At 38.1% G+C, this 22,251-nt stretch overlaps 1 protein-coding gene across 4 annotated transcripts; it reads left to right on the top strand.

Annotated features, from left to right (window-relative positions):
• Positions 1-505: 505 nt before the first annotated feature.
• Positions 506-21,941, top strand: HERPUD2 (HERPUD family member 2). Of its 4 annotated transcripts, XM_084306847.1 has the most exons (8): positions 506-830; positions 6,182-6,259; positions 10,556-10,669; positions 12,618-12,772; positions 18,309-18,434; positions 18,755-19,078; positions 20,405-20,519; positions 20,928-21,941. In XM_084306847.1, exons 1-8 carry the CDS (start codon positions 684-686, stop codon positions 21,087-21,089), a joined length of 1,221 nt encoding a protein of 406 aa, XP_084162973.1. In that variant the 5' UTR covers positions 506-683; the 3' UTR covers positions 21,090-21,941. The 4 variants fall into 4 exon arrangements, with proteins under 4 accessions (XP_084162973.1, XP_084162974.1, XP_084162975.1 ...); XM_084306848.1 differs by lacking the exon at positions 6,182-6,259; XM_084306849.1 differs by lacking the exon at positions 10,556-10,669.
• The last annotated feature ends 310 nt before the right edge of the window (positions 21,942-22,251 follow it).

Genomic DNA, 22,251 nt, shown 5'->3' with positions numbered 1-22,251 from the left:
GGAAATAGAAGGAAAGCTTTGTTTCTTGGTTTAATGGATACTTGAAAGTATTTTTATAATCAAGTTATTGTTTAGATCTAGTTAACGAGAACAGCTTTTACTGCAGGGATCACCTGCAGAAACACCAACTTTCCCTTCCTCGTTGTCATTTTGTCTGTCAGATTTGAAGGTTACTCTTTAACAGATTTTCTTCTCAGAAGCTGAAAATCATGTGGGTGATGACAAGTTTTGCAGCGCTAAACCTCTACTCCAGAAACCCGCTTTATGATTGTACACAGGCCTCTTGTGTGACATCAGGCAGGCACCCCCCACCCCCGCCATCCAGGCTTGTGACACGGCTGGTTGGCGACCCCGCCAGGTCGCCATTTCCTACACACCCCGCCTCGACCCCCCCCACCCTCCCGGCCGCCATTTTGTGTCCCCCTCCCCGCCCGGCGCCTGCGCTCTGCGCCCCCCAGCGGCGTGCGGGGGCAGCGGCGGCAGGAGGAGGAGGAGAAGGAGGGAGGCCGCGCTTCCGGCCTCCATTTTGCGAGAGGAAGGGAGCGAGCTTGGCCATGGGCGTCCTCGGCTGCTTCAGGGAGCTGGGCCCCGGCTGCTGAGCCCGCCCCGAGCTCCCGCATCTTCCAGCGGCTTGGCGTGGCCCCGGGGGGTGGGGAGGGGGAGAGCTGAGGGGCAGGGTCGGCATGGAGCAGGGCGTCGTGGGCCCGCCGGTCACCCTGATCATCAAGGCCCCCAACCAGAAGTACACCGACCAGACCATCAGCTGCTTCCTGGACTGGACCGTGGGCAGGCTGAAGTCGCACCTCTCCAAGGTGTACCCCAGCAAGCCGGTGAGCTGTGGGGGCGGCTGTGGCGGGGGTGCCGCGGGGTCTGGACTGCGGGCCAGGGGTTAGGCTGGGCGATCCTCAACGAGCACTGGACCCGATTCCCCAGAGCCCTGTCTGGGGGAGCAGCGGCTGGCTCTCTGCTTTAAACAAGAGCAGGCTAGCTGCCCTTCTGCACCATCAAAACAATATTCTGAAAGGTGGTAGCGCTGGAGATGTTTATTAACGCTCTGCTTCCATAGGAGCTGGGATGTAGCTATTTTGCACACACATTTCTGTAAATATAGCAGCTCTCTCTAAACTGATTCCAGTGGTATAGCTAAAATGACCCCCTCAGGTTCACTAGGTGGTGGCGGAACAGGTAGGTGGTTATTGATGATGTTGTTTAAAACATGCAGTTGGGCAATCCTTCCAGAATTCTGCCCTTTTTCCTTTGGGGTGATGCTTTTCGAGTCAGGGCTGGAAACAGTTTCCTCAGTTGTTTACAAACTTGTACGGAGGTTGTGGCTGTTTTGAAACTCTGCGTAAAAATCTACAGCTCTTTAGTCCCCGAGGAAAACGCAGTTTATTTTGAAGTTCTGTAAGTTCTGAATCGAGCAGTTATGAAAAACTAGTGTTGCTAAACGGCAGTGCTACAGAACAGTGCATTTGATTTTATGAAGATTTGTTCCAGAAAACCATATAAAGGCAGCGCTGACTCTCCCTCTACCTTGCAGCAGCATGTAGGGGCTAGACCTTGCTGTGCAAAACATCAGGCAAAGCTTCCATTTATATGGTAAATGATTCTTTTGTTGAAATAGGTGAATACTAACTATTGGCATTGTTAGTTTCTTTTTTTGGGGGTGGGGAGGAGGGTAGAAGGGGAAGTAAACAATATCTTTGTGTCTGAAAAGGATTTCTTCCTTGTGGATAAAGCAGGAGAACAGCAGTTATCAATTTAGGCAGTATCGCTGATAGATTGAGTTCTGTGAAGTGATATTTAAGAACTTGTGGATTTAGTTGTTGTTGCTCTCGGTAATTCTCCTCTGAGAGCAGATCCACAGTAAACGAAACAAATAAGTGACTTCAGTTGGCTGCTGCTTCCTTGCCAGAATGCCCTCCTGTGACGTATTTCTGTTTAAACGCTATTTTTCTGACTCATCCAGTGATCTAGGTGAATTGGGCTTTAAGGAAGAATCCTTAATGAACAAGAGGTTTTTATGTTGCATTGCTTTAACCAGAGTTACAATATTAAATTTTGGTTGCTTGAAATGTCTTTTCTTCTGTTGACAGTGGATTCCTCAGCATGCCTCTCTGTATTAAAATTCACAAGAGTAGTTCATAATACTCCCCAAACTATTCTGGATTAAAGAACGGAAGAGTTTCTTTAACGAAAGCTATCTCTAATTCAATTTAATTTGGATTTATTGTACTTACTAGCTTTACTTGTAACTAAACACAGTATTATTATTTCATAGATCTGTTCCAATTGATCTAATATGGGAGGTGAAGAAAGTTGTCTTCTCCGTATGGTAAAATTGAAAAAATTATCTTTGTCTTGATAGGTTTTTTGACATAATCTTATTACTTTTTCAGATTTATTTAAGACTTTGTGCTTTTAAGAGCACTTCTTTTTTTTTTTTTGAGCAGTGTCAAAAGCATATCAGTCAGATTTCTACTTTCCATGAATGTGGCAGTTACTGGAAATAACTTATATTACTGCGCTATTTTAAAGTGCTAGAGTACATCAGAACGCAGATGCTTTGTACATGTATTGCAGTGTTCTTGAAATTAAGAACCCTTGAAAATAGGAATCAGCTGTTATTGCTGGTGTACAGTCTCATGTGTGACTTGTACCTTATTCTTCTGTACACATTGGTAAATTAGTGTCTTTTCTAATTGGTAAACCGATGGTAACTGTAAATACTTTTACTGAATTCAGTATCTATTAAGAGTATATTATTATAAAATGAGATAGTTGACATAGGCAAGGGAGAAGTTAGGCTTTGAGGCAGTGTTGTTTGTGATTTTACTAGATTAATTTGTGTGGATGACTTAAGTATGTACAAATGCCAAGTATAGGCAGATTTAAATTGGGTTAATCATTGTTAAAGCTGGCATACTTAATTTAGTAAGTCACTGAATAGGCTAGATGGGTTTAAATCAGTGTTAAATTAGTCTGCAGGCCTATACTAAAGTTGATATTTGTAATTCCCACCCTCCCCCCACCATTTTTTTTGTAGGGTACTCCAGTTACAACTTCCCTAAAATAAATCTTTATTTAAGAAAAGAAAACTTAGAAAACAAACCTGTATGTCTCAGATCTGGCAGATCTTGCATTCAGCACATTGACTGTATTGATTATGCCAGAAACGTTGATTTAACGTTGTTTCTTGTCCCATGTACCTGTCAGCTAGCATGTGTTTTGCCCACAGATCTAACCAAATGCGGTTCTTTGGAGTTTTATTCCCTGTGGCAGAGGGGCTGAGTGACCAAAGTAGCAGATGTTTTGTAACTGAAAGTGGGGATAGATGAGAGATTGTATGCTAAAGCAAGCTGTTGCATCATCTTAGGCTTGGTTGTTTTGATAATGTTCTTGGTGTATTTAACTTGGACCAAACACTGCAGAAAGAATCCTGCTTGAAAAATGGAAGAAGGGAAAAAAAAAAGCTGATGAATTGTTGATTTTAAATTCATAATTTTGGGATTATGATCAGGAAACCATCTCTTTCTATCCATCTCAGGTATGAGCCTTGAACCTGTAGGTTCTAGAATCATTTCATCTGATGTTCTGAGTTTTCTTCTGAAAATGAGGCCACTACTATAATTATTTTTGAAATCTTTTTCTGTCATGGTTCAGAATTTGGTCTAGCAGTGAAAATGTTGTTCTTCGAAGCAGGAGCCGTGGTAGTGAATCTCTGGCAGAGGATGAGTTGAATGCCTATTCCATTTGCTTTGGCATATATGTGAATGTCTGTGTGTTCTTGTTTATCACAAGAATTATTTATTCTATTACTAAACAATTATTGTTTATTTTTCTTCCATCGGCATTAAAAACAAACCCATGCTTCAGAATTCCAGGATGGCTTTAACCCTGAGAATTGCAAGTGGTAATTCCTGTGATGCATGGTTAGCTATTTACGTTAGGTAAGGAGGAGCGTAGGGTTTAAGACCTCATCTTCCTGCATTAGTGTCCCTGGCTTAATGTTTATCAGTATTCAACATAAGTAAACTTTTCTTTTTCTTTTTTTTTCTTTTTTTTTTAAGGGACGTGAAATGCACTGCTCAGGATTATGTAGTAGATATGCAGGGCCATTTTAACCTGATTAGGAAGCTGCATTATTAGTGGGACAGGCAAAAATAGTGTGGCCCTATCCTTACTGGATGATGATACAAAGTATTTGGGTTAGGGCTTCTTGTTTGTTTTGTTTCAACTGCTTCCTTGTTCTAATTAATTTCTCTCAGGATCCAGAAATGGGGTTTCTGAGGCTTTTCTTCTGGTTCTGCTGATCAAAGCAGCAAGCTTCTAACCTAGGAAATTAAAGTTTTGTGTTCTTGATACATGCAGCAAATTCTAGTTTATCTAAGAAGGCCTTTCCAAGATACACAATGCAAGTAAACTTGTATCCTGTTACCAGCCTGTTCTTGCTTGAAAGGAGCAAGCAACAAAATGGCGTAGTTCAAAAGAACTTAGTTTGGTATGAGAGAGTGGCTTCTTTTGATTTTTTTTTTTAATTTTATTTTTTTAAATAATATAAATAGTGCAGTGATGACTTTCAATTTGTTGCACTATTTATCCATTGGAGCTGCAAATTAACAATTCTGTGTTGTGAGACTTATAAAATGGTTTATTATGTCACTAATTAAAATAGAGAAAAATGCAGAATGAAGAAAATGATTCTTTGGTATAAGTGATGGCAGCTAACTTGCCACATATAGTATTGAACCTTTTCTCCCTATTTAAAGGTGTGTGTTCAGTCGTGAACATCTAATGTGAATTTGGATTTTTTAAAAGCAAAAACTTCTCATCCAATGTATGCTTACAGTTTTTGTTTAGAGCATTTTGTGATATGACCAGAGAATCTTGTGATATGACTAGAATATTTAAGGCAAAATCACATTCTATAACTCTTCTGTTTTCTGCTGGATTAGGTTACAGCAAGAAAAAATGTCAAGACTTCTGGGAAAGTTTTTTTTGTTGTTGTTGTTGTTTTTTTTTTTTTTTTATTTTATAGGTCTGATTTTCAGCAATTTGGGTCATAGTATTAGCATGCCTGTTACTGCAGAATCGGTAACAAAAGGATGCAAGAGAAAGGGGAGAGGTGCTGTAAGACTAGCTGGATGTATGGTGGGGAAATTCTTCAAATATTTCATGCTGATAATGCATATCCGTTCCACTGATGGTAGGCCAGATTTCTTCATCTAGCATTTGGTTAGGTTAGCACTTCGTCAAGTGATAAAAAGATGTTGGATTATTTTTTTTAATGCAAGAAAGTAGTTAAAATGAACTTGCATTGGTAATAACTGGATTTTCTTTAAAGTTCTTTCAATATATTTTTTTAAATAACTGCTCATTCACAAAGTTACAGCATGCTATTTAGATGCTTTGCTGTACTGGGCACCTTCCTGTAGATAGGAAAACTCCCAAATGCAGTTTCCATGTAACAAGAACTTTGTTATGATCTTCTCAGCTGAGAATAGTTAAACGTTACTGCTGTGGGAGTAGCATACCATTTAAAAAAAATAAACTTTTTCACTAAGCAATATTAAAGTGTAGAAGTGTAAGACCAGGCAAGAAAAAAGCTTTCCAAAGCTTGAAGACTCCCTTTTAAAAATAAGTCCTTTTGCTGCTTGTTTCTTCTCGTTTTTTCCTTTTTTTTTTTTTTTTTTGATGGGTGGGGTAGGTGTGGGAGAAAGGGTTTGGGAATGGTCAGAAATTCCTTACAGAAAGAGATTGAAACTTAGGCCCATCTCCTGTACGTTTTAATTATCATTCTACTAAATATTTGTTTTTATTTTCCTTGCCCCAGCAACATTTCCATCTACTTTCCCAAGAAGTGTGTGGGAATGAGAGCAGGGTGAAGAGCAAAACTTACTGAAAAGAAAGGAATTTTCAAATATACGTAATAGTTTTCTTGAGGAGCATTTGCCAGTTAAGTGATGTTAACTGTTAACGGCACTCTTGCTGAGTGCATAATAGGAGAGCATTTTTCAGATGTAATTTGTTAGTTGGAGTTGCAAGGCCTCTGAAGTGTTTTAAAGGCTGTCCATTGGTGGTTGGAATTATAAGGGATTTTACTCATCTGCAAATGTTATCTCCAGCTGTATATCTGTACAGCTGGAAAAAGCTAAATTCCTTTCTTTGTCCCATCTCCTAGTCTACAAAGGATCAGAGACTGGTGTATTCTGGCAGACTGCTTCCTGATCACCTGCAGCTGAAAGATGTTCTCAGAAAAGTAAGCTTTATATCAACACCATATGATTTTTTTTTTTTTTTTTGAGCAAAAACACTTTTTGGGAAATAGGAGTTTAGATTTGTATTGTTTAACTTCAATTTTTTATTGATAAGGTAGAATGTGACCAACCATATAATGCTGATATATTCTGGAAAATGTGTTTTCAAGTATCCCTTGTTTGTAGGATTATACTTGTGGATTGAGGGATGTTTCCAACTGGTGAGAGTGATTAGCCTATCCAAGTACCAAACAGTTAATATGCAATGTACAATGACTTTTTTTGGACAGTTCCTGCTTTGACTCAAGTGGGATCATTTAACAGAATTCTGTTAGTTTGGGACATGGTTTTATTTCCTGTACTTACTTAAATCCAAGAACTTGCATTTAAAACACAAAAACCAAGCAGCGCTTGTGTAAGCAAAATAAGGATAAAGTATCCATATGCAAGAAAAGACTTCTAAATTGAATGGTTTTGTTGGGAAATCTATTTACTGTCCTGGCTTTGTGATGTATTAGCTGTTCCTGCTAATGTTTACAAACTTGATCTTGCCTTTTTTTCTTTTTGTAACTTCTTTTCCTTTATTTTGCTGGCTTATCATGGAAACCAATAGTTTTAGTAGTCTGACATAGCGTGTTACCTAAAGAATCCAAATGAAAACCAAGTCCTGAGTACACATGGAATCTTATGTAGGAAATGTTGAAATACATGCACTTGGTTCTCTGATGGGGTTAAATAGCTTGGTTGGATGCTACAAAATAATAGGGACTTGATTAAGTTAAAGTTTTTAATGTATAAAACAATGATACTTAAGTCGATATGATATTTAAGATTATCAAGAAGTTTGTGTGTTTTGATTTTGATGGTAATAGGAAACATAGTGCAATGTTGACTGTTCTTTAAATTTCCTGTAAACAGGCCAGGATCAATAGCTCTATTTAGAAAATATATTCATTAAACCGTTATTACAATTTTTAATATTAAATACATAAGCTTTGTAGTACAGTACATGAGTGTTGGTAATAATATTTCTTTTGGCAAACTTCTAAAGTTTAAAATCAGTGTGCAAACTGCAGAGTCAGTTACGTTTTTATGTTAATACAGAGGAAGGTCTCCAAAAGAGAATAATGCTTTAGTAAAAGCGTCTAACTGAATTTCTATGTGAAATGTAAAGAAAAAGATGCAGAGGAACATTGAGTGTTGCTTGAACAGGCTAATGCTGTTGTTTCTTCGCAGTCTAGATGGTGAAAGAAACTTTACAAAGTTTGATTTATCTGTTTACCCCCCAAAATACTAAAACTTACTGTGTGTAGTTTATTACAGAACTGCGCCTGAAATACTGCCATCCAGTCTATATCCTGTAATGCTTAAATGTCATGAAAATGTCTATCTAACATAGCTCACAGCATGGCTGTGCTAATGAAGGGCAAAATGCAGTCTGAATCCCTTAAATTCACTTGGCCTGTCTACAGCAGACTGATTTTAGGCAACAAACAACTTCAAGCCTTGTTTTACGTGCTAGAGGAGAGACTTCTGACTAATGTGTGCCTTTAATATTCAGGGGGTATGTTTGATTTTAAAGGCACTTGAATAGGTACAGGCCCTGGGTTTAGTTACAGAAACTTATTCATTAATCATAAGTACAAAGTTAAAAACTTTTGTTGGAAGAAAAGTTGTTCTTTGTGCTTGAGTTTTTGTACAAAAATGTGTGATTGCTCTGAATTTAAACATAATTCTCTGCTGTATTCTTCCTAATTGTCTAGGTCTAAGTTCCTGATATTATCAGAGGGTTTACGAAGTCTTTCAAATTAGTTTTGTTACTTGCTTTTTGATACTGAGTGGTGTCATTTTGCTGATTTAAAAAAAAAAAACAAAACCAAAACAACAACCAAAAAAAAACAAAACAAAACAAAAAAAACCATGTGGAGGCTGGATGTTGTGGGACTCTTTAAGCATAGCGATATCAGACATGTTGTATATGGAATAAAAACATGTTACATTAAATTGTCCTATTTAATAAAGCTGTACACTGTAAGCTTGTCAATATTTCTGCCTTCCTTTACTTCTCCAAGTGGCGTAAGGCCTTTTGGAGAAAGAAGGTAAGTAGTACATCCTTCTGGATGTAGGAATAGAGGGTATTTTGAGCAAGTTTGCTGATGACACCAAACTTGGAGGAGTTGTGGACTCAAATGAGGGCGTAAAGGCCTTACAGAGGGATCTGGACAGGTTGGAGAGCTGGGCGATCACCAACCGCATGAAGTTCAATAAGAGCAGGTGCCGGGTCCTGCACCTGGGACGGGGAAACCCTGGCTGGACGTACAGACTGGGCGATGAGACGCTGGAGAGCAGCCTAGAAGAGAGGGATCTGGGGGTCGTGGTAGACAGCAAGTTGAATATGAGCCAGCAGTGTGCCCTGGCAGCCAGGAGGGCCAACCGTGTCCTGGGGTGCATCAAGCACGGCATCGCTAGTAGGTCAAGGGAGGTGATTGTCCCGCTCTACTCTGCGCTGGTGCGGCCTCACCTCGAGTACTGTGTGCAGTTCTGGGCACCACAGTATAAAAAGGACATGAAACTGTTGGAGAGTGTCCAGAGGAGGGCTACGAAGATGGTGAAAGGCCTGGAGGGGAAGACGTACGAGGAACGGCTGAGGTCACTGGGCCTGTTCAGCCTGGAGAAGAGGAGGCTGAGGGGAGACCTCATCACAGTCTACAACTTCCTCGTAAGGGGGTGTCGAGAGGCAGGAGACCTTTTCTCCATTAACACTAGTGACAGGACCCGCGGGAACGGGGTTAAGCTGAGGCAGGGGAAATTTAGGCTGGACGTCAGGAGGGGGTTCTTCACAGAGAGGGTGGTTGCACACTGGAACAGGCTCCCCAGGGAAGTGGTCACTGCACCGAGCCTGTCTGAATTTAAGAAGAGATTGGACTGTGAACTTAGGCACATGGTCTGAACTTTTGGGTAGACCTGTGCGGTGTCAAGAGTTGGACTTGATGATCCTTAAGGGTTTCCTTTCCAACTCAGGATATTCTATGATTCTATGATTCTAGTTAGGTGAAAGGCTTGGTCACAAAGCTGATGGCTGGTGTTCAGTGCTCTCTGATGACTGTGTGCTGTCACCGGCTGGTAGGAAGGGGCTGTGTGACAGCAAAGCTGTGCTTGCCACTAGGAGCTGCTATATATAGAGGGGCTGAAAAGTCTGGCTGTGGATAGGCTGTGCCAGCTGGGCTGCACTATGATGTACAAAAGCAGTTATCTAGTTTTTTGTTCCTAAAGATTAAACCTTTAAAAATGTGGAAAGCACACTTATTTTTTTAGTTGAAAACAAGCAGTATTTCTAAATGCCATCACGTTAAATACTGCAGCTTGACTGCACCACGCTGATTTCAGAAGGGGATGTTTTTTCTAGTATTTTTGTACATAAAATGTCGTTACTAGGAAGCTATAGCATGCAATTTAAATACAGTCATAACTGTTCTTGTTGCTATGGCCATATGAGCGTCAGGCATGCTGATATAATGGGCTGGTTTCATTTGACATAGTAGAATAGCTTTGGGTTGAAGTTGTTACAGCATCCATATTCGATGTGGGAGCATATTCATGAAGAATTGGTGTAGGCTGATTACTTGCATTGCTGACGTGGCTCGAAGTGGTGCCACTTGTTCCCTTCCTTGCTGTCAAGCATTTAGAAATACCGAAGCCCTGTTTAACACTTCGAATAGTGTTCCTTGGGCATAGAATATCTGCAGGGACTTTTTGAATGGGTGGTGCCTGCAGGATAGGCTTGAGTTGAGCTTAGACTACAGTGAGGCACAGGCAATAGCTGGTATTTTTTTCTTATCTTGGACTGCTCATAGAATTCCAGCTCCTACATTTCTCATTTACCATGAATTTTATTGAATAATGCTCCTTACTAAATCTCAACGCAAATGGAGGCATTCTTAACTTTGAGCACTGTAAACAGTGAGGTTTTCCCAAAATAAAAGTCAAAGCCTCATCTGTGCTTTCTCATGTTTCTCTGTGTGGTTTTCTGTTGGTTCTGCTATACTGCAATTTCAGAGGAAACTGGGGGTAAGTGAATGCTTAGTATGTGATTGTGGACAGCTACTAAGAAAACTTTAGTTGAGAAACAGGAAGCCTCTCTTGTTCTAGGCTCAACTTTTGCTTTGTGGTGTCCGTTTTGTTTAATGTATGTATACTGAATACAAGGGAAACTTTGAAGGTGGATATTAAAACACAGTTTTTGCTTGTAAATTTTGCAAATATTGTTACTTTAGCTCTTCAATCTCTTTGATTTTTAGCAAGATGAATATCATATGGTTCATCTGGTATGTACTTCCCGGACACCACCAAGTTCTCCAAAACCCAGCACCAGTAGAGGTGGTCACGGAGCTTCAACCTCCAGCAGTAGCTCAGTGAGTTTTTTTTCATACACAGGACATAAATTTCTTCTACAGCAAGGAAGCTTTCCAGCAAGTTCTTTTCTCGTTCCTAAAATCTGACTGTAAAAATGTGTGGTGAAAGCAGAGTATGTCATATGAATTTGTAGAATTAGACTTGATTGTTTAAGGATGTAATTTTAAACAAATATGACCTTTCAAATAGTAACACCATCATGTTTATTAGATTATATAGCTTAGAAAAAGTAGTGCTTTTCTTTCTTTTCCACATTTTCTTTATGGAACAGGGATATGGAGAGAAAGAAAAATGGACTGTATCTTTGCCAGAAATTGACCAGTGTATTTAGACTTTAAACTGAGTTCTGATTAGTTGTGCAAATATCTCTTCTACTGAAGAGAGACCAGTCAATTTAGTGCCCTTGTTTTAAGAGAGGTGGTATTTGGCCTGTGTTAATTCTGCTTGACAAGAATTGGACTGTACTTACTCAGTTTCAAGGTAGTCATAGTGTTGATAGTCTGTAAGGTGATGAGGTGTAGAAAGTTGTCATTTTCAATTTATTTTTTTAGTTAATTGTTCAAAGAACCCTTTTCTTGGTGTGTTTGCAGTTCTTCTGTTCACCCTTCCCTTATTTCTGTTTGGAATTGGGAAATGGTGGTGTTCTTTAGTTGTACTCGTTTTTAACAGAAGTGAAGGTAGTATTTCAGTTGATGACTTGGTCATCATCATTGTAATTCTCCTGGCTTTTTCCAGAGCTGGTAGTATCAGTAAAAGATTTGTGAAGGTTAGTTAGAAAAGACAGCGTACACTGTCTTTGACAGTGGTGGGTTGATTAGCTTTTCAATAATAAGCTTGGTTCTTCTATAGATGGGGTACTGTTTCTGATTGCTGTGCAACAGACAGATAAAGTAGCACTTTAAACAGTTGAAGAGAGTGAATAGTACTTACGTTGTCCATGCTTGCAAACAGCAATGGAAATACAGAGAGGGTTTCCTTTATTTTATTGCTACATTGTTGTAAATAATGAATTTAAATAACTTCTAGTGACTGCTCAAAGCAGCCAGTGTGCACGGCATCGAATTTTTAATACTTTGAAAGACACATTGATCCCAAAGCTTGAATGCCCTTTATTCTTGCATTTGTTTTTTTTTTTTTCTCCCCCTGTCTAGTGGTAAATTTTTCTTGTTTTCCTTTGTAGGGCAAATGTGATATGGATGTCTTTACGTAATTGCAGCTTCTCACTTCCTGGGTTGTCAAAGTTGAAGAGGATTTTTTACTGAGTAAACATTAAAATAATGCTTAGTAATAGGGTATGGGGAATTATAATAAAACTAAATTAATGATCTTCATGGCCAAATTGCAGTCTTGCTCTGGTGACATGTAACCTAGGAGAGCCAGCTGTTTGTTCTTTTTCTAGGATTAAGTATTTATCTTGGAAAGCATTGAAGTCCTGACACCCTATTTAGATGGGTTTCTTGGAGCTGAAGTAGTTCCCAGCTACTCTTCTGTTATTCACTCTTCCAACCCAAGCAGTTGGCACAGTAATTTGGATTGTGCAGCTGACACAGTGAAGAGGTTGATAAGAAAAATAGAAGAGGAAACTGAAAACAAGGATAGAGGGAGGGGTATTTTATTATACAGCAGGAACTTGTCTGTGATATTCATAACCTGCGCTTGTAGTTACTTTTGTTAACGATAGCCTCTAAAATTTGTTGCTGCTAAGTACTCTTTTTCTGAATTAAGCTTTAGTTCAGTGCAGCTTTTTGAAACTTCACTTTTTTTATACGTGCACCTGAGTGCATTTTTTTTTTTTTTTTTTTTTACTAAAAGCTTGCCAGATTCAATAAAACCCCAGTAGGCTTGTCTGTTGTTTATATGCACAATAAAAGTTTTCTTAAGACATGGTTGTAAACTCTTGTTACTGTAGTGAAAATATCCCCAGCATCAATTTTATTTATTTTAAAGAATATGGACCGTTCTGGATCAACTGCTGCCTCATCCAACCAAGAAGCTTCATCTACATCTTCGAACACTAGTGCAGATGGAGTGAGGCATCGTAATCTTCCACAAGCACAAAGCAATCCCATACCAAGCCACCAGTTCCCTTATTTAATGCAAGGGTAAGTGAGATTAAAACAATCCTTATCTTTTCCGTACTCTTTTTAAATGTTCTGTTACAACTGATTCCTGCATACTCTGCAAAATGATTTGGCTAATTCATCTTGAAGCATAAGTCACAATTATAAATCTCTATGAATAGTAATGTTTTAAGACAGAAATCATTCAAAGAGTAAGTGTTCTTGGTGCTCCCCTTCAAACTGTTCTTTCACTTCATGCTTTCTGCTTTCAACTTTCTGTTGATGAGGGCAGTTTTAATGTTTATCTAGTGGATGTAGTTAGCAATGTAAGTGATCAAATGATTGTCTGGTTGCTTTTTCTAGTCCTCTATTGTAATAATCGAGACTAAAATGTTACCAAATGTGATGGTTCTTATTTTTTGACTTTTTAATGGGATGCAACTCTTCACTTGTCCATTTTGGATTCAGTTATTTTTAGAGGTATTTTGAGTACCTGCAAGTGCTTGTGAATGTACAAAGTTAAAATATTTTCATACATAACAAGTGTGTATACTTCTTGATTAGATCTGGTATTTAACTTCCAAAATTCCTTTTTTTTTCCCCCACTTAAAAAGCATCTTTAAGATTCTTTTAGCCTGCATGACCTGTACAGCTTTACAAACCCCTTTAAAGATTTTTCTTCCTAGGGTGGATAGTGCGTTCTGATATGATAATTTTCATTTCCTCAGGGAACTCTTTTCAAGACTTTCTTCTCACAAGGCATTCTACTATAGTGCTGTTTATTTTCCAGGGATTTTGAAGAATGTGGCAGGGACACCCACAAAGACAATCTATGAATCTACTAACAGTAGCAATTGTTTCTGTCACTGGGAAGAAAACATGTTAAGAACTGTTAATTTAACTGAAGTTAAATGCATTTTCAGTTACTCACCTGTTAGAATTTGTGTAGATTTTGCTAGTCTTACTACTAGTTTTCATGTATTCTGCTGGGAAGATAGTGCTTTTGCAATGGGTGGAGTACTCTGTTATTCTGACCACATTAATCTTTGCGGAAGTAGTTATGCTTACCTTTGTGACAAACCTGGGTGATGCTAAGTTGACTGCAGTTCAGTGTCCTGTAAATTAATTCTGGAAGCAATTTTTGTGCATATCGCATTATTCATCTCTAAGGACGTTTAATTTTTTTAATTAGCTTTTCACAAAAATGTACCCTGAGCATGAGTTTAAGTATTCATGACGAGCTGGATAGCCTTTGGACTTGAGAAAGACAACAGAACTGTTGTTCAGCCTTTTAGCTGGAGTAACTCAGTCAAATACACAGAGGAGGAATCAGTTCAGAAGACATGACTGTTTAAAAGGGCATATTTATTTATTAAGTTATTCTAAGGCTATGTCTCCGGCAAGTGATGTGGACTAAGAGGAGTGGCTCTGTAGATTGAAGGAGGTGCAGAGAACCTGACATCAGCACTGCGTGTATTTCAGGGCTTTCCGTCTTACTTGGACTAGGTCTAATTTGATCAGCTGACACAGTTGCATGCTTGTTGTTGAAGTGCATTAGTGGAATGTCTGAATCATATCTTTCAACGTAGTGTAATTTAAAAGGAATCCAGGTGGTGATCTGAGAGCGTTCTGTGGTGCAACCAAAAAAATTAGTGAGAGGAAATGACTGGGAGACTAGTTTCAAGAGCACAGACCTGATCTGAACAGAAATCAGAAATGCCAGAGGAGATGCACCCTAAATAATCTTAGTGTGTGTGGTTGTTTTTGTTTGTTTGTTTGTTTGTTTTTTTTTTTGTAAAAGCAATTTAGTTGAATAGTATCAGACCCTTAAGTATATCCTTGCTTTGGACTACTAGGCACTGGCTCTACCCTAAACACGTAAGTCTGGGCTAGAACCTGTTGTAGTCCACTGTCTTTTTGAAATGTCCTCCTTAGTGCTGTCAGTAGTCTTCTCAGATAGATGCATCTGTTCTTGCTTCAGCATGCTACTACCTGTATTCCAGCAACAAGAAATGCCTTCTGTTTTTTCAGCCACTCTTAAACGTGATTTGGGGCAATGAAATTCAGTATTAATGTAATTTATACACAGACCGAGGCTTGTTAAGAACGATGAAGATCTGTAGCTGAAACTTGCATTGCCTAACGGATTTTTTTTGGTTTCATGACTAAACACAGTTTTATTCTAGCTGTGTGATGAATTACAGACTCTTCTGATGGATGGGAAAGTGTCTCCAGACACTGGAAGATGTATGTGAGAGTCCAATTCCTTGGGTGTCTTGCAACACTTTCATTAGTAAAGTAGCTAATACAAATAAGAAATATAAACTTCGGGTAGCTAAGTGATGGTTTTGATGTGTCTTGGTTTCTGGTGCAAGACTTCAGTGTCCAAGCTGAATACCCTTTGAGAAAACAGCTAAATCAGATTTTTAAAATGTACTGTTTTAAAGTCTTTGTAAATGGTATTTTCTAAACATCTACATTTGAGATGGGACTGAACAAGTAGTCTATACCAAGTCAATTTTGTGCTGTGGAGAGTAAGCATGGTGTTGTTTGCTCCTATGGGCTTAGTTCAAGGCCCTACTGTTCTGTGCAGGTACAATCTGAACAGATAGACTCAGTCCTGAAATGGCTTGCATTTCAGATTAGGGAGTACTTGGAAGCAATAAACAGATAAGAAACATGAAGACAGGGAAATGGTTTGTCAAGTTGAGTAGCCCACCTAATAAAATGTTTTCATATTGTTTACATAATAATGTTTGAAAGCAGACAACAAAATGATATACTGACAGCATACAAAATGTTCCAGCACACAAATGCCAGTTTTCAGTAGCACTTGCTCACTCTGTATTTTCTAAAAGTAGCAAATATACAATGGAAGATATTGAAATAGCACTTGAAGTTGATACTCAGCCTCATGTGAGGCTGATAGTAAATGAGGCATCTTTGTGGGTTAAAGGATGTTAAACAAATGCTGTTATTGTCAGTGGTGCAAGATGATAAAGACTGAGCTTCTAAGTTTGAAGTTACAACTTTCAGTTATATTTTTTTCCACTGGTGGTGAGCAATAGCTTCATGATGACACCACCTAAGTAACTGCAAAATGTTAATGTGTTCTGAAACATTACCTTTAAAATATATTCCAATTAGATCATTTTAGTTTTCTTCCAAATACCAAAAAGTGGTAATTCTGGGCTTTATAGTCACTTAAAGAGCAGTGTGCCTCTTCAGATTGTTCTGAAGCTACTTCTGCGTTTGAATCTAAAACCTGTTTTTTTGACGTACCTAACTATTCTTCTGCAGTCTGCTGTGTTATATTTTTGAAACATCTGTGCCTATGCAATTTTGCTTCCCTGCTCTTGTGCTGTTGTTGCCAATCTCTTGAAATACTGCATTTTTCTCCTCCTTTCAGAAGAAGATGAGGAGAAAGCATGTGCTACTTCCCTTTTTCTTCTAACAGCTAGCCAGCTTGCTTGGCTGGGAAGAGCATCTTCCTTTGGAGACGTTCTTCTCACTGGAATACTCTGCATTGTGTTTGGAGTTTTCCTTAATTTCTTAAATTAACTTGATAGTCTGCCAGTTGTAATAGCTAGGTCACTGACAAAATCTGCCTTTGTTTTTTTGATGCAGAAACCAGTTTTTGAGTATTGATGTTACTTCTCCACATTAATGTTATCAGAACTTGAAAAGTTGGCATGCTTCTCAAAAAGCCACATCTTCTAGAAAAGCAGTCTTAAAAAACAAAACAACAAAAACAAACAAAAACCACCAAAATGCTAAAATACATTAATGAGGGAGGAAAGAACATTACTGGAGTCTTCTGTGGTTTGTCTTGCTTGGCTAGCTTCTTTTTTTTGCAACCTCTTCTTAAGCTTTAAGATACTGAGAAAGCAACTTGAGAAAGTTTGGAAGAAAATAGAGGCTCAAATTCTGTATTCCTAAAACATGTTTGTTTGGAGCTATTAATTTAAGACCTCACAATTTCTGTTGAGCTCCATTCAGTACATTTAAAGAGAACTCTTGTGGGCGGGGAGGGGAAGGTGAATTCCTGCAGAACTTACTGCTGCGTTCTGAGGTAGCACTGTTTTTTGGTGACTGAGCTAGGGAGATAAGTGTGGTCACACAGTGGTTCTTCTTGCTTTCATCCCCATACGGAATTCTTCCTGCTTGTAATGGAGATATTGCTCTGTGATTTGTCATGACGCAGAACTTAGGATACCCATGTAGAAGACTATCTTTACATTTTGAGAGTCGTTATTTCCTGAATTTTGGAGGAATCTTGATTATCAAAGTGCTTGTCAATTCAAGGGCTAGCAAAACATTCTTAAATTTTGCAACCATAAAGACAAAAGTATGATTGTTTTTTTTGTATAGGAGCTTGAAAGCTCTGCTGTTATATTACATGAATTTTTCAGAAACTCCTCATGAATAGGGCTACCAGTTCACCCTTTCAGTTGCTCAAAGAAGCAGAGTACTGTATATATCTCTGTGGTATCAGGAGCATAGCTTTTGCTTTATCACTACTTCTTTTTTTCCAAACTACTGTCAAAACAAGCAGTGACTGAATTCAAAAATAACAAACAGTTTTAGCAGAGATCATGCATGGAGTTGCATAGCAGGCTCTTGTCCAGAATTAGTGAAATATTCTTTCATGTATAAGATGGAAAAAGATTTTAATGTCTTCCCCCCACCTTTCTTTCTGGGCATGTCTTGTATATCTGAATGCCTGGTAGACTAATGAAATCTCTCGGTGATATCTTTGCAGGGAGTGCCTTACTTAGGGAACAGGTGCAGTCCGCAGTACAATTACAGCAGTCTCAGCTTTTGCTACCTGCAGTCTGAATAAACTTTTCATGCTTTGTACTCTCATGCTGTCCTGAAAGATGTCCTGGTATACTACAGTTTACTACATCAAAATCTTCGGGGAAAGAGTTGGAAATCTTGCCAAAACATGCTATATGGTCTAGGAGGTAAGAGAGGCTAAGAAGTTTAAAAGCAGACAAAACCAAACCTAAAATTGATGTATAGGAGCTTTGTATCTCTTGCCTGTAAAACAGAATTAAAAGCCTGTAGGAGAATCCCTTATAATTAAAGTATTAAGGGGTAAGAGTTATTTATGGTGTTCTCTTCGTTGTGGTCTTCAGATGCTATATCTGGAAAATTAGTTCTGCTGTCTTTGCTTTTGTGTAGTTCTTCGTGTCTGTGATCAGTGATATTTCAGGTTTCATTTATAAAAGAAAGCTATAGGGATAGTAAGTTTTGTATTTACAGTTCCTGTAAGGCTGACCTGAACTTAAAAGGAATTAAATGAATACATTTCTGTTGTTAACGTGTTGTTTATCCCAGAGATGCAGCTAGTGACAAGACATCTAAGTACAAAATCATAAGTCTTCTTTCTATAGAAATAACTTCACTTACTAATTTATTCCATGCTCTTTTGGAATGGGTTGGATGATCTTGCTACATGTTTGTGTTATTTCAGTGTGTCATTTTAGGGGGAAAAATGAAGAATGCTACTTCTAGCATTAAGTGCATTTTAGAGTATATTGAACTGAATATGTGTCTTTTACTCCTTTTACAGCAATATAGGCAACCAGTTTCCAGGCCAAGGTGTACCTGCTGGAGGATTACCTATGTATCCTGCATTCAGTCCCTTACAGATGATATGGTGGCAACAAATGTATGCACGTCAGTACTACATGCAATAGTAAGTTTGCGTTATGTTGGGTAGTGTGAGTTACACTACGGAAAATATTAAATATTGTTTGCAGCATCAAAGTATTTGTGCTTGTCTGGATGTGCTGTTTTTATAGTGATAAATTTTGTGCAACAGAATACAAAATCCAGTTTTGAATTGGAATTAAATAGTTGTATGAAATAAAGATTTAAGGAAAAAAAAGTGCTTTTTGTTTTGATTTGTATTGTCTGAAACTTTCTTTTCAGTAGTGTAGGAAAGAAGGCAAGAATAGGTTTAGACATTTTGGTGCATGTTTTTTGACAAAAGTTTTATTTGATTTTTTTTTTTAGCCAAGCTGCTGTTTCAGCCCAAGTGACTTCCAGCACCGAATCAGTGAGATCTTCAGTTGCTCAGGCTGTAAATTCACAACATGCTCCTGCAAATGAGCCTGCAGCAGTGCCAAATGTAGCTGTCCAAGAGAATAGGCCTGTGAACCCAAATGTTCAGATGAATGCACAGGGAGGCCCAGTAGTTAATGAGGAGGACTTCAACCGGGACTGGCTGGACTGGATGTACACATTCTCTAGAGCGGCTATTCTTCTGAGCATTGTATACTTCTATTCTTCCTTCAGTCGGTTTGTCATGGTAATGGGAGCCATGCTACTGGTTTATTTGTGAGTACAACAGTTAAGTACAGCTGCAGAGCAGATACACGGGTATATATACACAGCTAGCGTATAATCTCTTTTAAACTTTGAAAAATGTTTTAAATGTGAAAGTTTAGGCTCTGCTCCTCTTGTATGGTGTGTACAAATCTGGATTTCAAATGAGCAGAGAAGCCTTTTTTTTTTTTTTATAAAAAAAAAGCATTCCTGGAACTTTCTACACTAACTTGGTTACCACCTAAAACACAGTGTGCTTAAATATTGGTGATATTTACAGGTCAATATTGTAGAAATGTAGAATTTAGGGATGAAAATTAAGGATGTTGGGATGAGGAGGGAATTTCATGTAATAACTGAAGTGTATGCTTGTGTAAACTTTAAAAAAAAAAACAACACTTCACTGCTTGAATATGCAGGGAAAACTGCAGAGCTGTTACTCATTTATACATTAAATGTATAGAATTTTGCAGTAAATTGTGTTAAGCAGAGATAAGGTTACTTTAACAGTGGATGTCATATCTGGCAGAATTACAAGGACATCTTAAAAAAAAAAAGTTAATGATGTATCATGAAGACCATTTTATTAAGATGTATCAGTACTGTAGTCATCAGTTCCTTTACAGAATCACAGAATTTTCTAGGTTGGAAGAGACCTCAAGATCATCGAGTCCAACCTCTGACCTAACGCTAACAAGTCCTCCACTAAAACAGGTTTTGTTTCACTGTTTAGTGAAACAAAATACTTTAATGATGTAAAAAGTGAAAACTGACAGTAATGTGATGTTTTGGACTATTGTCATTCATTGACAGTTTACTTATGTGTAGTCTGATCTTTGTGACTTTAAGAGCATACTTGCATGGATTGTTCTGTTTCTGATGCAGGAATGGTAGTTGAAACTCAAATACAGACATCTGAAGATGTAGGAGAGGCTTACTTAGTTTAAAATGGTAATGTGGTTCAAGCCTTAGCTCAAGTTTAAATTGAAAATCAGCTTTGAACTATGAAAATTAAAGCTACCTTTAAAAATATTAAAATGTAAATACTTCAAAATGGGAAAGAGAAGCCCCCAGTATTCTAAACGTTTCATCAGCTAATTGTGGTAAACTATGCATCTCTGGCACAGGGTGCTACAGACAGTGCTGCTGAAACCTAGCAAAACTTTTCTTAACCCAGGTATCAAAGAACATCCGTTCTATCTAGAAGTTAAACATTTGGAAAAATGCAAGGAGCTTCATCCATTTACAAGCACTTGAAGAACTTACTGCAGTAGGTAGGAGAAAATAACTCTTCCTTTCAAAAGAAAGGTTTTTCAGCTGTTCCATTTTCTTATGTAGACACCAGGCTGGATGGTTCCCCTTTAGGCAAGAGGGAGGCCAGCAACAGGCAGCCAATAATGTGGAAGGGAACCGTGATGGGCAAAATGCAAATAATCCTGATCTTGAAGAGATGGTAAGAGCAGACGTATCTTTTTAAGACTTCTGTGTATTATATTGTAAAGTATATGTAACTACCTGTAGCACAAATCTCGAATTGGTAAATTAAGCTGGAAAATGTTATTTCATTTTTTTCCTCGTAATAGTTGAGTATTGATGTCTGGACAGAAATACTTTCTTTGTGAAATATAGCTGGTTCAACCAGAAAGCTTTCAGCATTATCCTCTGCTACGCAGGCTGCTTAAATTTGGTATCTTTCCAGTGTGAAATAGAGACGATCACTAACTGTCAATCACACATTCTCTGTGCTAGTTATTCTTCAGGAGACTATTTTGAAAAAAATTAATGTAGGGCAATTCTGCTCTTAACTCCTGTCAGAGCTCTGAAAAGAAGCAGTTGAATTGTTCAATTTCTGTTTTTAAAGGAACGACTTATGGATGATGGGATTGATGAAGACAGTGGAGAAGATGCAGGTGAAGATGCCAATATAGAGCAGCAGCCTGGATTCATGGCTTCTGCTTGGTCCTTTATTACAACTTTCTTCACGTCACTCATCCCTGAAGGGCCTCCGCAGGTTGGCAATTGAAACGGAAAAGGAACTGTCAGGCAGTCTCTGTAGCCATATGCAGACGTGGAGCAGATTGTAGACGGTTTTAAATACAGTGCAATTTCAGAAAATTTATATTGTTATCTTTTTGATCATGGTGTACAAAAATGTGTATTTTTTTCTTTCGGCTTTCTCATGCATCGCATATTTTAAGCACAAGTGGACTACTAAATGCTTTCCTGAAGATTCTTCTTTTTCTGAAGAATGAAATGTAAAGATATTGGTCTTCCATGTTTTGTTTTTTAATTTCAGATGTGTATTACGCTGAGGCAAAAACCTTGTACTTAGTCTGCACCATTACCTCTTTAAAGAGCTGTTAAAAATATGAATGTTGACAGACTTTTCCAAATGCTGTCTATTCATCTGAATAACTTCAGTGTATCTTGTGTTAGTTTTATGCAGGGTATGACTTATCATTTGGGATTTGGAGTTTATATCATTCCCAAAAGAATGCTGTAAACAGCAGGATTACTTGCTAATGGCATGTTGTCTTCATGCCACAAAATACTAAGCCTCTTCTCATATCTTTAGAAAGCTAAAAGCTTTGTCTTGAGGCTATACTGAAGTTTATTAAACTTTGAGATGGTTGACAGCTCTTCAAAGAGAATCAGCAGTGATGGGATAAACCTTAAATGTTTGATACATACAGTACTTTTTAAAAAAAACACATAGATGTACTGGGGGAAACATGTAAATTAGTTTTTTTAATAAAAACTGTTATGGTAACTTTTGGATGTTTATATGCATATCTGAATGCAAACAAATAGTGCATTGTGAAGGATGAGGATATGATTGAGAGTGGAATAAAGTTAATCATGGTGGCATTACTAATATTGACTACAGTGTTATGTTTGTAGCAGTGCATATGCAATTATGAGTAGGAAGAATCTCAACATCAGGATACCTGTTTTCTTATTTTTCTGTTCCTTATAAAATAAGACTTAAAAAAAAAAGAAAATTGTACGTGAGAATAGTATAGTGCTTCTGTCAGTTTTCAATTGCTATTTTTAAATTGTAATCAGTCAAGAAGTTTCACTTATTTTTTTGTCCCTAGTTCTGAAGAGACTGTGTCCTACCGAACTTCAAAATACCTGCAAAGATACGGTTAAACTTACCAATAGAAAACCTGAGCAGTCTTTTA

This window comes from Netta rufina, assembly GCF_964035555.1.
Source record: "Netta rufina genome assembly, chromosome: 2".
Classification (NCBI taxonomy): Eukaryota; Metazoa; Chordata; class Aves; order Anseriformes; family Anatidae; genus Netta; species Netta rufina.
This window is presented reverse-complemented; position numbering and strand designations above follow the sequence as displayed.

What these genes read in the sequence shown, in the direction of transcription:
- HERPUD2 (XM_084306847.1), top strand. Translation starts at nt 684, where the DNA reads ATGGAGCAGGGCGTCGTGGGCCCGCCGGTCACCCTGATCATCAAGGCC. An exon ending in GCCATGCTACTGGTTTATTT is followed by an intron (nt 19,079 to 20,404) that starts GTGAGTACAACA and finishes TTTCTTATGTAG; the next exon opens with ACACCAGGCTGGATGGTTCC. An exon ending in ATCCTGATCTTGAAGAGATG is followed by an intron (nt 20,520 to 20,927) that starts GTAAGAGCAGAC and finishes CTGTTTTTAAAG; the next exon opens with GAACGACTTATGGATGATGG.